The sequence below is a fragment of the Leiobunum rupestre genome, chromosome 2 (genome assembly GCF_980474605.1).
Source record: "Leiobunum rupestre chromosome 2, qqLeiRupe1.1.hap1, whole genome shotgun sequence".
Classification (NCBI taxonomy): domain Eukaryota; kingdom Metazoa; phylum Arthropoda; class Arachnida; order Opiliones; family Sclerosomatidae; genus Leiobunum; species Leiobunum rupestre.
The window spans coordinates 15,079,011-15,094,519 of NC_143385.1; the positions used below are offsets into that span (position 1 = coordinate 15,079,011).

The following is a 15,509-nucleotide window of genomic DNA, read 5'->3' on the forward strand; positions in this document are numbered from 1 at the left end:
GAACCGAACCGGAACCGAAGGAGAAACGAACCCAAAGAACCGAATACTTTTCGAAAGTATTTGTATCACACGCGTTATTATGTTCCATACTCAGTCGGACGTAAAACTGTTTTATGAACTTATTTCAGAAAATAATTTATCCGTTTACATTTTCATCGTCATCAACATCGTGGTTTTGGTCGTCGTCTTAATTATACTTTATTCGACTACAAGAGTCCATTCTATCGTCTTGTTCACTACCGTAGGGTATTCCTATCTCGTCCAGGTCATAACGACAGTGGGCAATTTTCGCATCCTGATATACGGCTACAAATGTAACAAAGCCCAGTTCGAGGTCGACAACTGATTTTCACATTCCTCTTTAGAACCGCATTCACATACGTCAGTTCTGAATATGTCATCGGGTGCGTCATAGCACATAGTTTTTCTTGAGCAATTATATTTGTTGCAGTTTTCATCATCTTGAGGACCGGCTCAATCTGTCAAGACCGTTGAATAGATGTTAAACATGATAAACGCCGGCTTACTTATCGGAAATTAGTCGAAACTAAATTAAAGCAAGTGTCGGCTCTAGGTGAAGTAGCTCTTTTTTCAACAGATGTCGCTAGCGTCGAAATCAACACAAGATGCTGAAGCTACATTTTGACCCAAAAGGCGGGATATAAAAGTATGCTTCGCGTTGATTGGCTCATTTGTAAACTTGTCAATAACTTCAATTATAGTAATTGTTTACAATATATTTTATATGGGATATATAATTTAGGTTAAAGTTCACTAAGTAGAATAAAAGTGGTCTAAAAATAATACTCTATAATGGCTCTATGGCGACGTTATTGATTCGCTATTTTGAATTTCAGCTTCTGTTGCCATTAATAGATGGCTCCACGCTCTCGAGTAAAGTCGTCTTTTCAAAGATTCGGATAGATTCATGGCCATCTCTAATAACAGGGGCCTTTTAATAATACAGGTGGTAATGATAGAGCCGACAGTTGCTTTAAAATTAAGTCTTACGTGTAAGAGGGTTTTCAATGCTTCTTTCGCAAATTGGGAACATAAGAAACAATGCAGCAACTACCCAATAGGCGAGTTTCAAAGACATTTCAAAATCTGAAACTTTGAAATTGATGTTTAAAAGAGTTTAAACGGGTCTTCCTTGCGGAATATCAAAAATTAAGCAATCGTATTTATTTTAATCTGGAAAAATAAGTTCAATCTGAGCTATCTGTAACAGAATTTATGTGCTTTAAAGATCGCACTAACATATAAGTGTATCTTCATTTTAACCTTGTTTTCAGCAGCCTTAAAGAAGGTTATTCCGAGAACAGATCAATGAAGCAGCGACCACTCTCTCCGATGTAAAGTATATCGCAAACTATGAAAAGACAGGGCGTAAAGGAGGTTTGATGTTGTACGAGAAAAAGAGCTTCGGATATGATAGTTCGATTTGGGGTTGTATCTACTAAGTCGGAATTAACATACGCGCGTGTGTTGCAACGAGGACAATTGCATCTCGTGGTGCCAGAATGAGTACCAGGCAAAACATATTCGTGTAAAGAACTTGAGACGAGAATCGACCGAAGATTCTGGTCCCGATGGTAACGAAACCTGGCCGGTTCTTTGAAAAAACCTTTCGTTTTTGATCGATCTGCGGCGGATGAAAGTGCTTCCGTGGGATGTTTTCAACCTGACGAACTAGCGGGTGGTAAGTTAGAACCACCGAGGAACAATTGGTTGGTTCGGGACGAATTCTGATAGAGAAGTACCAGTAGACTAAAGTGAAACCCCCCGCGCAAGTAGAATTTTCTGTCAAAGTTTTATCATCGTTTGGTTCTTAATCTTCATTACCAATATTTGTTGGTAGTTTTGATGATACTTTAGTTATTTCTAACTTTGCCTAAAAATCATTTATTTTTATCTTTTTTAAAAACACCGTTTTGAGAAAATAAAAAAGGAATGGATTGGTTTATTTAATAGAATTTGTAATAGACTAGAATCTTGTTGCGAACCCATTTTCAACTTAGCTCTACAATTGTTTTAAAACCATTATTTAACATTGTTATACAGGGTCTTTTTTTTGCTCGGAAAAGTGTTTTTTTTCAAAAACTATTTATAGTACCGATTTCAAATTTGGAAGGTCAATTCTCTATACCGGGGGACATCAGTTTGAGAAATTTGAGCGTTTTCGGTAATGTTTTTCACCAATTTTGAAAAATTATTTTTCGACCACTAGGTGCGAGATAAAAAATTTCTATTATATAGTTGTAGGCCGTCATCGAAAACCCTTAAAAATTGTTCACTCGACGAAAAACAAGTTATTTATCAGTGAAAATTCGAACTTGAAAAATTTACAAGTTGGTGAAGCCAAATTACGATTGTTTGAAACGATAATTGAAAAGGGAACAAGTCTAATACAAACGTAGTAGAGTTTTCACACTTGAAAAAATGTACACGTGGTTTTTAAATGCAGATATTTTATTCACATAAATTTTTACAAAACATTTTCAATAATATCACCATTGGCTGCAACACAGGTTTGTGCGCGGACAATTAAGTTCTCAAACGCTTTCTCTACCATTTCTGGTGTGACGTCTCGGCAAGCACTGATTATTCGTCTAATGAGTTCCTCCCTAGTTTCAATGGGCGTGGCGTATACCTTTGCTTTAACGAATCCCCAGAGAAAATAATCCAGCGGTGTTAGGTCAGGTGACCTTGCTGGCCAATGTACTGGACCATTTCTCCCTATCCACCTTTCAGGAAACTCGTTGTTGAGGTGCTCAGTTACTTGCCGGGAAAAATGCGGAGGGGCGCCATCTTGCTGAAACCACAACTGACGTCTTTCAGCCAATGGAAGGTCGTCGATTGCGTCACTCAGTTCGTTCTGTAGAAAATGTAAATACCTTTGGCCGTTGAGGTTCGTCGGCAGGAAAAAGGGACCAATCAAACGGTTTCCAACAAGTCCAACCCAAACATTGACCCGTTCAAATTGAACCTGGTGATGATATTCAAAACCCCAATGTGGGTTGATGTCAGACCAAAGATGGCTGTTTTGATGATTAAAGGGCCCATCTCTAGAAAATGACGCTTCGTCGGAGAACAAAACATGGCGCAAAAATTGTCTATCTTCTTGGACAGCATTTAGTAACCAGTTGCTAAATTCATAACGTCTTTGATGGTCTCCGTCAATTAGTCCTTGGTGGATCGTAGCTCTGTATGGGTGATAGCGATTCTTACGAAGAATTTTCCACACACGATTTGCAGAACAACCCAAATCAGCAGCGGCGTTAGCGCAACTGTGACGAGGATATGCCACAAAGTACGCGAGTACATTGTTCTCGAAGTCTAAATCCAGTTGACCCAATCCGCGAAACCTAGGTTGCAAGTGACCAAATTGATTGAAATCGTGAATTGCTCGTCTTACTGTATTTACAGATGGTGCTCCATTTGGATGTCTTTCTGCGAAGATTTCAGTCACTCTTCTAAGGTTTTGCGCTGCTTCTCCATAGTAAATGGCAACTATCTCGGTACGCTCAGCTACTGAATAACGAGGCATTGTTCGAAATATTATCAAACACTGATAATAATCTCCCAAAGTTTTCCTTTAAATACCCAATGCATGTTTAGGATTGACCTATAGCCTCGTGTTTTTTAAATCCGGTCGTTTTTTTAACCAAAGTTTCAACTGGATTAGGTAATTCGGTTTCAATTATCGTTTCAAACAATCGTAATTTGGCTTCACCAACTTGTAAATTTTACAAGCTCGAATTTTCACTGATAAATAAATTGTTTTTCGTCGAGTGAACAATTTTTAAGGGTTTTCGATGACGGCCTACAACTTTATAATAGAAATTTTTTATCTCGCACCTAGTGGTCGAAAAATAATTTTTCAAAATTGGTGAAAAACATTACCGAAAACGCTCAAATTTCTCAAACTGATGTCCCCCGGTATAGAGAATTGACCTTCCAAATTTGAAATCGGTACTATAAATAGTTTTTGAAAAAAAAACACTTTTCCGAGCAAAAAAAAAGACCCTGTATAAAAGGCAAGCAGTAAAGCTTGGTGACGCGATAGGATATTAAGTTGTAAGACGTAAATTAAAGACTCACACTAATGGATGAGCAATAGCGCAATAAATGAACTTCTTGAACACCTCAGATTTAAGAATTCTTGGTAAAGATGTTTCTCGTGGAATTTCCTACAAAGCTCCAAAATAAATATTTCAAACAAAAAACGCAACCAATTTAATACAAAAACGCATTAAATAAGAAATCAACAATCTGATTTATGTGAAATCACGAGAACATGGGACAAGTGTTTGGGCTATTTTCGCTTGCACTAAGACAAAACCTAATAAACCATCGAATTTATAGAGAATATGATACAATTATATATTTATTTTTCAATCTGTTCTTAATCTAAACAATAATCGCCTTGAAAAAGATAAGAGTTAAAGGAGCCCTAGATATTTGTTATTTAGTTCATATCTCAACGCTCTCATACGGATAATTTAGGCACAGCTAATTCAAAGAGATAAATTTGTTTTTGCTATCTTTTTCGAGTTTACAGCTACAGGTCAAAATGAGAGATTCATTTAGAATCTTCATTTTTACTTAACCATTTAAGTAACGATAACTTAACGGTAAACCAATCCACTAACTTTATTAACTAAGCTTAGAATAGATTTGGTTAGTTTTTCGAGATGGGTTCATTTGCATCTTACATCGCGACTGAGTGGTGGACGATCAGCAAGTGTTTGCTTTTTACGTTGTTGTCCAGCGGTTTGATCTCGTCGTCGGGCGTGGCCCTGGTTCTAATGCACGAAACATTCGGCGTGTCCAGGGAGGAAGCTTCGATACCACTGACAACATCCAACTTCTTCTACTTTTTGCTGGGTAAGTAACGTATCATACCGTATCTGTAAGAAAATAACCATTAAGTCTTTCATCTGTGTATTAGTTTGAAAGGATGGTTCAGTTAATACGTTAATAGCTTCTAAAGTGTATAAAATATATATTTGTGAGAAGTATCTATTTCTATGAGTCCCTAATGTCGTTAGCTTGAAACGTGTACCTTCGGGGGCTTTAAATTGCTTTTTTTCATAACGGATTGTCTAGAACATTTTAAGTTATTAAATTAACATAAATTTTATTACGCAATTTCATTTTCGCATCGTTAGATACACGTAGTAACTCTCTTGGCTTAAATGTATACTTCTGTTATGAGATGTTAAATTTTTTTAGCAATATGGTTCTAGATAAATTCCTAAGGATCCAAGAAAATTAATAACGATAATGTTGATTTGAAACCATTCTTTAAATTGAAGAATTTTTAGCGGAGATACCAGGCTACATTTTGGGGTAGAAAAAAGCACTAGTTTAAATGAAAACATTTAGTTATAAGCAAAAATCAGTTATGTCACTCAAATACTTTACTTGAACGAAAAATTTAATATTTATTACTTATTTAAGTTTTTACAATGTTTATTATAGAAATAAGTACCGGTACACAATAAAATATTTGGCAGAAAGCCCCACTAAACCAGGTCTTAACTGGTTTTGTGGGGATTTCTGCCAATATTTTTATTGTGTACCGGTACTTATTACTATAATAAACCCTGTTTAAACTTAAGTAAGTAATAAATATTCAATATTTCATCAGTTAAAGTATTTGAGTGACATAATTATTTTTGCTTTTAAATGGGTTGGTTTATAATGGTAAAACTTAAGCTCGTTGAGGCAGTCCTAAACATTAATGAATTTACGTAAACTTTTTCCTGTGTCATTTTCCGACCAAAATGAACAAGAAAATCAAAACATTTCGATATTTGCATTTTTTTAAACACCCTACTATGTATATATATGTTGATGTATGTATGTATGTATTTTTATGTTTATATGTATGTATGTAGTATGTATGTATGTATGTATGTAGTATGTATGTATGTCTGTATGTATGTATATTTATAATTTAACTTTAATGCCTAAATAACGTTATGTTGATACAGTTACGTACGTAGTTTTTCTCAATATTAAAAAATATAAAGAAATATATATTTTTATTTTACTTTGCAAATAAATAACTATACATTAGAAATAAATTTAAATCGAAACTCCAAAGACTCTTTTTCTTTCGGAGTTTTTTTCGACAAAACTTTAGTTCCCTCTTAAGAACGTCTATAGAAGGACAATTTCAGTTACTAGAATTTAATATAACACTTTCTAGTGAAATCAACCGTTCAATTCCAGGCTGAGAAAATGGTCTATTTAATTAGGAAATCACATAATCTAACATCCCAAAATATTATTTCTTCATATTTTACCGTGTACTAAGAGTTACAGCGGCGCAAGGACTGTTTGTTTGCTCGAAACGACGAGGTACCTTTTTCTTTCTTGTCTCTTTAGGGCGAGAGGCTGATCACTCCGCGTAATCGGTGTACAGAGCCGTACCTTTGACTGTACTAATGGGATTACGCGTAAGCTTTGAAGTCCCTGCCTTTGGCAGTGCTAATCTAAGCGTAATCTGGTGTACAGACTTTCTAAGAATGGTTACCCCTCGTTTAGGGCTCTTCAGCTGCAATGTTTTAGCCATCATTTCAGTCACCTTCCAAATTTGGTCGAAGTACTCATCGGAGCGAAGCTCAGTGAGGGTTTAATGTAGAATATCAGACGATGGTTTCGCACCAGAAACGGTTCTAAGATTTCGTTTTGAATGTCACCACTTAACCAATCGTCTCGTTATTCGAACCATGGTTTTAAACCATTTACATCATCAACTCTTTCTCGTAGTAGTTCACGTAAATTTCCAGCGTCATCTAAATGCCCTCTTAATGCCTGACCAGTTCTAGCGAAATATCGTAATGAGCTAACAATTGTTTTAAGAATATTTCTATTATTCAACTGTTTATCTTTAGAGTGTTGGCTAAAAAGTTGCCGCTTTTATGCAATTTAGGTGGCTCAAGCTTTTCTCGTGTTTTTTAAATTTTTCTATAGCGTTTTTCCAATTTTTAAACCCAGTATTTAGAAATTCCAATATCGCGAGCAAACATAGCACAGTGTTTTGAAATCGACATTTTGGGGACAAAATTAAATATTAACATTATTAAATAAATATTTATATATTCTTACTCGACTTTTTATGCAGAATCCGAATATATGTAATATATTTCTATAACTGACACCAGGGGGCTAATCGTCCCCTTTACGGAATTTCACGGGATTTCTCGCGCCACTGTTTTTGTAAGGTTGTTTTAGACGTAATATTAAAATTCGGTAAACCTCGAACAAGTGGAACTAAGGTAGAAACGCACCTAAAGCTCAAATTTTGCCCAAAATACGACTTTTTTAAATGTTGTTTTTTCGAAATGGTGCAAGTGGTTGCAGATTATTATACCTTTATCTTGTAGAGAAAATTTCGGAGAACAACGAGAAAAATATTCCAAAACTAACCGACTTTGACTTTTCAAGATACATGCGTTTTTATCACTCTCAGAAAAATGTCCTTCGTTTTGTATTTTCATAATGCCGTAGGCCATATTGTTTATTTCTCCACTACTACAAAACCTACCATTCCAGAGAACCTCCTAATTTGTTGTTTAATTAACTAATTTTTGTTGTACCGGCAGCATATATATATTCTGAAGCATTTCGAGATCAGATTAAAGAGGTGAGTTTCCAACTTGCTACGAATTTGGTAGATTTTTCGTTCAAATAAACACAGGACGCGGGTACTATTACTACAGAAACCAAATATTCAACACTTTTGGAATTTAGTTTACTTACTATTAACTAATGTTTTACTCGTAAAAAGTAAAGAAAGTAATCATTTAATTTAAGTGAACTGTAGGAGAGTTCACGTGGAATCGAAATCGAAATATAATATTTACGTTCACGACGGATAGTCAAAGCCTTTCGCTAATTTAGTCAACAACTTCAAACCGTACGCGTACAACTTCTTTGATACTTCTAAGTGGTCGAAACAAGCGCTAAAAAATCGTGCAGATTGCAGAATCAGTGATGAACATTTGTTGACTAAATAAGCAATGGATTCTCCTTTCCACCGTGATCGTGTAATTCTACTTTGGACCCATGGAAAAGAAATGCACAAATCTTCTTGAAATGGAGTTGATGATGAATAGTTGGCGGGATGGCCGAGTAAATCTATTAAATGTACCTTTACCAGGTAAAGGTCCATTTTAAGGATGTAGATAGGGTGCCAGGTAAAGTTTACCTGACACCCTATCTACATCCTTAAAATGTCATACTTACAAGCACAATTAACATTAACCTTAGGTAAATAAAACTGTAATCAGTGGTTATCTAATGTTTTCTAAATATGTGAATTATTTTAAACAAATTGTTATACGACAGGAAGTAATGAATTCGACAGGGCATTATTATGAAAAAGTCAAATGTTGTTGCTAAAATAAATTAACGGCAGCGCAAAGAAATATGAAAAGTTATTTTATTTTTGGTAAATATAAATAAATTACGAAAACAATTAAGAAAATAGCAAGAATTGAATGAATTCATAAGTTCTACCTTGACAGGGTACTCGCGTAACTCTTTGGTGGCCGTAGTTAGCGAGTATTCTATAACTCACTTGTTGTCGACCGGAGTGTATAAATTATTATGCAGTTGTTGTTAAATTGATCATTTTAAGTATGAAATACTACAACCTAAACATTGAAAATCAGTAATTTGGTTATATTGTAATTAGGGTTCACATCTGGGCCTTTGCTTCACTTTTTAAGAATCAGGAAAGCACTTTTCGTTAGCATGGCAACTGCCGCTCTGGGATCTGTTCTTTCATTTTTCAACCCGACGTTCTTTTCGGAGATCACTTGGATTTCATTTTGTTACGCATTGAAAGGTAAGGATTTATGAATCTGAATTGTTTTAGTACCAAAGTAGTATTCGCCCAAATTTCACCAAGTATAGAGTGCTAGCAGTTAATGCGTTTTTAAAAGTTAGTGACGTCACAGCCGTAGCTTCCGTAATGGTTGTCATGAAAACTCGCGTTTTTTCTCAATAGACGTTTAACATTGGTGACGTCGCAAGGTTTCAAGCTGCTGGCACTCTATTGAAGGAATCCATTTGAAACATTAATAACAACATTGAAGTTCGTCTAAACTAAAGAACTCGGCAAATGTGACATTCCGTGGATCAAGTTTTAACTTAAAGTTCTGAAAATCAGGACACTAATGGTTTCTTACTTTTAGCTCAACATAAAGGAATCATAAAAGTATAAATGATTTTAACAAGGCTACTTCTGCGCTTGCGTACCAAACCAGACGGTGAAAAATCAAATCACCTCGGGATGGATTTTTCACCGTCTTTAATAAAAATCATTAATTCTATTTCAAATATCCCTGCGCTATAAAAATATTCCTTCTCATAATAATGAATCCTACGATTTCACTTATCTTCAATTTTTTTATCTTAGTTGACATAAATTAATTTCTTCCTTCAATAAAATGATGTAACGATTAAATCGGCTTGACTTCAACTTATTAAACCTTAATTCCTTGAAAAAACGTTAAAGATAGATAACTGCTTTATCGCATTTCAATGGTTCATTATTAAAACAGATAATAACGCGTTACGTTGGTCGTTTTATCCTTTGATTAACAAACAATTTGCGAGTTACGTCAAGCACATAAGCAAAATAGTTAGACTCGTTGGTTTTCCGTTCAATTTCAGTCTGTGTTGCATTAAATTTATAGTTAACAGTACTGCCAATCAGATTTATACAATCTACAAAGACGATTCCAAATTATATATAAAAATTTTAATAAAACATTTTTTCCGTTGAAAACATTCTTTAAATTGCTAGGTTATTGTTTCACCATTCTCAAATTTGAATAGAAATTAAAACAGTCATACTTGCTACTTCTAATTTTTTTTGCATATTTCTAATATGTCATTACGATCTATTGTTCTATTCCAACTCTGTCCAAATATTCCACTTTATAAAAAAATATTTTTCGAAAAATCGAGACATCATAATTAACTTATTTACTTGAAGGCTCCGAACTTTAACATCGCTCATACTAGACCTTAAAACCCATGTTAAGTTGGTTTGCATGCCAGTTTTGACCAATAAGATTGAAGGATATGCATCATAAAAAGGTGGTTTCAAGCGATAGTGTGACAATTTTTTATGTTTTCCTATCCACATCATTAAGTAGGCAATATGAGTTTCTGAATTTAGATACTAGCTTAATCTTAAATGTTTGCTATATTTATTTACGGAATTTTCAGGTGGTGGATCAACCCACTTATTATCTTTAACACTTCAATACCTCACCACGGACTCTACTGAACACCGCGCCAAAGTGTACTTCCTAGTTTTCACAGCCTTCTCTCTCTCCGGAATGTTGTTCCCCATTCTGTTCCAAGCGACTGCCTCTTTCTACGGGCTTCGAGGCGCCTGGCTCATCGAGGCGGCGTTGTACATTCAAACTTTCGTGTTCATTTTCATATTGGAAGAAAATGATTCACCGCAGCAAGCGAAGCAAAACACTCACACTAACGACCCAGACGAAGAATTGAAAGAAACGTTTTTAGAGGAAGAGAAAGGAGCTATTGTGAATGAAGGCTCTAATTTGAAAAATTATATGAAAGACATTTGGAAAATTGTGAAAAATCCCTTATTTTTTATTATTATGTTATTTAATTCAAGTTATATTATTCCTTTTATGGTATTCTTGACCCTTGTAGTCGACTACAGTCGTGATCGACAAGTGGAGGAATATCTGTCTGTGATAATGGTGACTTTAGTTTTCGCAATGGAATTTGTTGGCAGGTTTATAACAACGATTCTAGTAGACAAAAAGATTATGCCTTATTTTCGATTTGGTTGGATTTGTTTTCTGTTCCAGTCGATATTATTCCTGTGTTTGTCCCTAACTCGTAGCTTCGTGTTCCTAATTTTTGTACTTCTATTGGGGTTCTTTTTCGGTGTCAACCTTATCATCCTCGCCGTGATATTACCATCATTGGGGAAGAAAAACGTGGCTTTTATCAGCGGAATGTCCAAATGCATTTCTGGTTTTGTTTTGTTACTCTTACCGAGTTTTATTGGTAAGTATAATTTAGTTTTTTGAAAAAATGTGTTTTTATAAAACTAAAATACTGGCTTTTTTATTTAAAAATAATTTAACTTTTTATTTCTAAATAAAAATTTTGTTTGCAAAATTGGCTAAAAGTGAAAGCTGAAGCCGTAGTACAGCCTCCATATTGATCCCTCCCTCAACTAAGAAAAGTTGCGGATTTCAAAGGTGCAAGTTTTCCAATTTTAGATTTAAGTATCTCTTCTCAAATCAAAGAGTAGTCCTGCTTGTGTTGTCGAGGAGTATAATTTTGAGCATGCGTTTGCGAGATATTTTAAAATTGTAGTGTGATATTGGGAAGCTTGGCGGCGTAAGCGTGACCCTGCCCTTAAATAAAAGGACAACACTGAACTCACGATTTCAGACCGTTATAATCATTAAATGATGTACTAGTCAATTAAGGTGAATCTTTGTGCAAATAAGGTTTTTGTTAAAATCGTCGTTCTGCGCGATTGGGCAAAAAAATAAAGTGTTTTATTTCTGGAACTTAATCTACGTTACCAACACCGGATTTGGTGGGAGTCATTTCATGATGGATTTTTTTGGTTTTTTTAAATGTGCACATGAAAAAAACCTATTTTAAAAAGGCGGTTTTCTTAAAAAAAATTTAATTTTCTTTTATTTTTATTTGAAGTATATGATAGACTAGGATCTGGTTGCGAACACAATGATTCTACACGAGTAGGTATAGTTTATTTTAAATTACACTTTAGTCATCCTTCTTTACGTACATTTAACTTCATAAATTATGTTTTACATATTGTGGCATTTGAAACACTTCTAAACGTGTAAAACTATTTTTTTAATTTATTTTATCTGCGGCGAAGAATTGAATATAATTAAAATCGACTTTTTGAAGCGAATCGTTTCATATTCGACGTCAGAGAAAATGTATCGTAACTATTCATCACAGTGCGATAGTGAGAGAGTTCTAACGCCAACTAGAGGCAGAAATGGAGCACACCAAGGGTTCAGGGTTCGTCCCCGTTAGGGTTTCACATGAAAATGCAAATGTTCGGAAAAAATATTGCACTTGATGAGGTGAAGAAAGATAAGGTTGTATAAAGAACCCTCATTACAGTTAGCGAGTGATAGCTTGGCAAATGAACTGCTTCGACACTTGAGTAATACGAGTACATTGATTTCATTCTTTCGGGATCTTTATAAAAACAGAGATGAACGTTCAAGCTTGCATGAGTCGATTGAAGTGGCGTCTGTAGAACTAGAATAGCACCAATGGTCGAGGGAGACTCGCTATATTTAGACTGGACCATGGCTTAGATTTCAACCCACTATATTTAATATTGACAATAAATTATAGAAGCAATTGGGAACAAACAAACATAGCTTTGGGGTATTGTGGCGTGATTTACTACATATTTATTTGGCTTCACCCATTAAACATTAGGTAGCGCCCTCTGTTGTCTTAAATAGAACTACGGAGATCTTTTAAAAATTGTAAGTAGGTACTAAATAATAATATTTTTATATTTATTAAATAATTACAATGTTGAACTTCAATTTAAATAATAATTGTTGGTAATAAAATGTTAAATATTAAGATCATTTTAAAACTGAATATTTAATATAATTAATTCCAATTATGTTAGAATAGTCAGCTAGGCTAATACCCAAGGCAACCTTAGGCCTAAGTCATCAAGCGACTTTTAAAGCCATTAATTTAGTTGGCCGGGTTTTATGGAATGGGGAGCCGAAGATCTCGGTGGAAATCCCGTTAAACCAATGGGGAGAGAACTTGCAAACTCAACGCAGAAGGAGTTTTTCCGAGTTTTCACCCAGTGCCGCAAGCTGGGATCGTACCCGGCTCGTCTTGCTGCGAGGCGAAAGTGCTAACCACTCTGCCACCCCAATCATTAACCTTATGATTTTTGATAATATAATGTAATTAAATATAAAGAAAAATTTAAAATACTTTATTAAATTGCAAAGCAAATATTTTGGCTATTTTTAAATATTGTAGTATTATTGACCAAACGACAGCGTCTAATATATATTGCTCAAATACGCTCCGCGCGCATAATTCGAAAACGAGTGGGTCATGCAAACGTGGCGACATCTGTTTGTTTGTTTACCGTTGCTATACTATCTTTCTTGAAATTGACGAGATTTTTTGTTTAAGGTTATTTTCGAGACTATCTCGGGGACTACAAGTACATCATGTTCATTTTATCCGCTTTCAACGCATTTTCAGCAGCAATTGTGGCTCTCTATGACATTAAATCCCACAAAGTTGTTTCTACTGTGGAACCTTAATATATTTTCGAATTAAGACATTAATTAATGAACCAATAAACTTCTTAAACATCTGTTCATTTTTTATTTAAATAAATGAATTCAAAAAAATCATTTGATTCATCGTCCGTAGATGACGACATACAGTTCACCATTATCCACGGATAAATCTAAAACGAAACAGTTAAGATAAAAATTCAAAATTTATATAACTAACAAGGAGATGACCCGAGGTGATAATCACCGATTTTGTTCAAAGTCGGGTATAATGTACATCTCCGTGTAACTTGAAAAACCTGCAAGGGAAAAGTTGCGACGGGCTTTCGTTTTGCCATGGGAACTGAAAACGTTTTTGACAACATGTTTTGGATTATTTCCATTGAAAATAACATGGGAATCTGAAGTATTTAAGGGTCCCCCAATTGACCAAATTGCATTTAAACTTGATTAAATTAAATTTTTAAAATCAATTTAAATGTAATTTTAACGGTTTTGGAATTTTGGAATTTTTTAATTTTTTAAAAGGTTTCAGATTCCCATGTTATTTTCAATGGAAAAATCCGAAATCATGTTGTCAAAAACGTTTTCGGTTGCCATGGCTAAACGAAAGCCCGTCGCACTTTTTCCTTGCAGGTTTTTTAAGGTACATGGAGGTGTACACTATACCCGAGTTTGAACAAAATCGGTGATTATCACCTCGGGTCGTCTCCTTGTAAGAAAATTAATAGCAGATATCGGGAATTTGGTTGAAAACGTTTTACATGCAGTTAATTATATTTTTTTAAATGTTTGAATAAAATTATCAATGTATAAATTTTAAAGTTTTAAAAATTTTATTACTTTTACAAAACTTAATTATTCAAATATTATCTTTGATCAAAAATATGGTTAAAATGAGCCATCAAATTTGATTTTCAAGAGTTTGTAAAACACATTATTATTGCAATAGACATTTATTAATTATAATTCTTGGTGATAGGTGTTAAATGGATATAATTTATAACAAAGATATTTGAGTAACATTGGCATTCTTGTTTTGATGTTGCAGCTGCGTCACGGGTGACGTAATGATTATAAGCTACATAAAAACAATTTCATCAAACATAGCTTATTTTATAGAAATGCCTATATTAATCTATTCTTACGTTTAACGTTTTATAATAGCATAAAACCAGGAGTTCATCAAGTTGGGAGTATTTAACTGTTATTTCGTCGTAGACCAACTCATAAATACGCTCTACGTCATGTTAATTGCGACGATTGAAACGTTATCTGTTGTAATAACTGTGAGTCTATCATTAATTTAAAAATAAAAGAATGTGTAAGCCTTGGCCGAATGTGTTTACTACTATCGCACGCGAAAAGGAGATGCTCCACAGTCTGCACTGAAGTAGAGGTACAACTAGAACAAATGTTTGATTGTCACAGTAGAATCTGTCAATGTGAGAGTCCTCCCACGAGGAAGCCTTAGAGGAAAGATCACGTTGCCTGAGGGATCAGGTTTGTAATACCCTTTGTATCTTCGATGTCAGGGGTATCAGTTTATACCCCCCTTAACATATTTGCTAGTTGGTGCCATCACTAGAACAGTTGATGCGTGACTAGTTGGTGCCATCACTAGAACAGTTGATGCGTGACTAGTTGGTGCCATCACTGGAACAGTTGATGCGTGACTAGTTGCTGCCATCACTGGAACAGTTGATGCGTGACTAGTTGCTGCCATCACTAGAACAGTTGATGCGTGACTAGTTGGTGCCATCACTGGAACAGTTGATGCGTGACTAGTTGCTGCCATCACTGGAACAGTTGATGCGTGACTAGTTGCTGCCATCACTGGAACAGTTGATGCGTGACTAGTTGGTGCCATCACTGGAACAGTTGATGCGTGACTAGTTTCTGCCATCACTGGAACAGTTGATGCGTGACTAGTTGGTGCCATCACTGGAACAGTTGATGCGTGACTAGTTGCTGCCATCACTTGAACAGTTGATGCGTGACTAGTTGGTGCCATCACTGGAACAGTTGATGCGTTACTAGTTGCTGCCATCACTGGAACAGTTGATGCGTGACTAGTTGGTGCCATCACTGGTACAGTTGATGCGTGACTAGTTGCTGCCATCACTGGAACAGTTGATGCGTGACTAGTTG

General features: G+C 35.1%; 1 protein-coding gene across 3 annotated transcripts; it reads left to right on the forward strand.

Annotated features, from left to right (window-relative positions):
* Window positions 1-4,578: 4,578 nt before the first annotated feature.
* LOC149956191 (uncharacterized) lies at window positions 4,579-13,411 on the forward strand. 3 transcript variants are annotated; one of them, XM_090164663.1, is made up of 7 exons: window positions 4,802-4,890; window positions 6,400-6,470; window positions 6,559-6,638; window positions 7,620-7,660; window positions 8,714-8,866; window positions 10,258-11,079; window positions 13,249-13,411. In XM_090164663.1, exons 5-7 carry the CDS (start codon window positions 8,773-8,775, stop codon window positions 13,380-13,382), a joined length of 1,050 nt encoding a protein of 349 aa, XP_090020789.1. In that variant the 5' UTR covers window positions 4,802-4,890; window positions 6,400-6,470; window positions 6,559-6,638; window positions 7,620-7,660; window positions 8,714-8,772; the 3' UTR covers window positions 13,383-13,411. The 3 variants fall into 3 exon arrangements, with proteins under 3 accessions (XP_090020787.1, XP_090020789.1, XP_090020788.1); XM_090164662.1 differs by lacking the exons at window positions 6,400-6,470; window positions 6,559-6,638 and having other exon boundaries at window positions 4,816-4,890; XM_090164661.1 differs by lacking the exons at window positions 6,400-6,470; window positions 6,559-6,638; window positions 7,620-7,660 and having other exon boundaries at window positions 4,579-4,890.
* The last annotated feature ends 2,098 nt before the right edge of the window (window positions 13,412-15,509 follow it).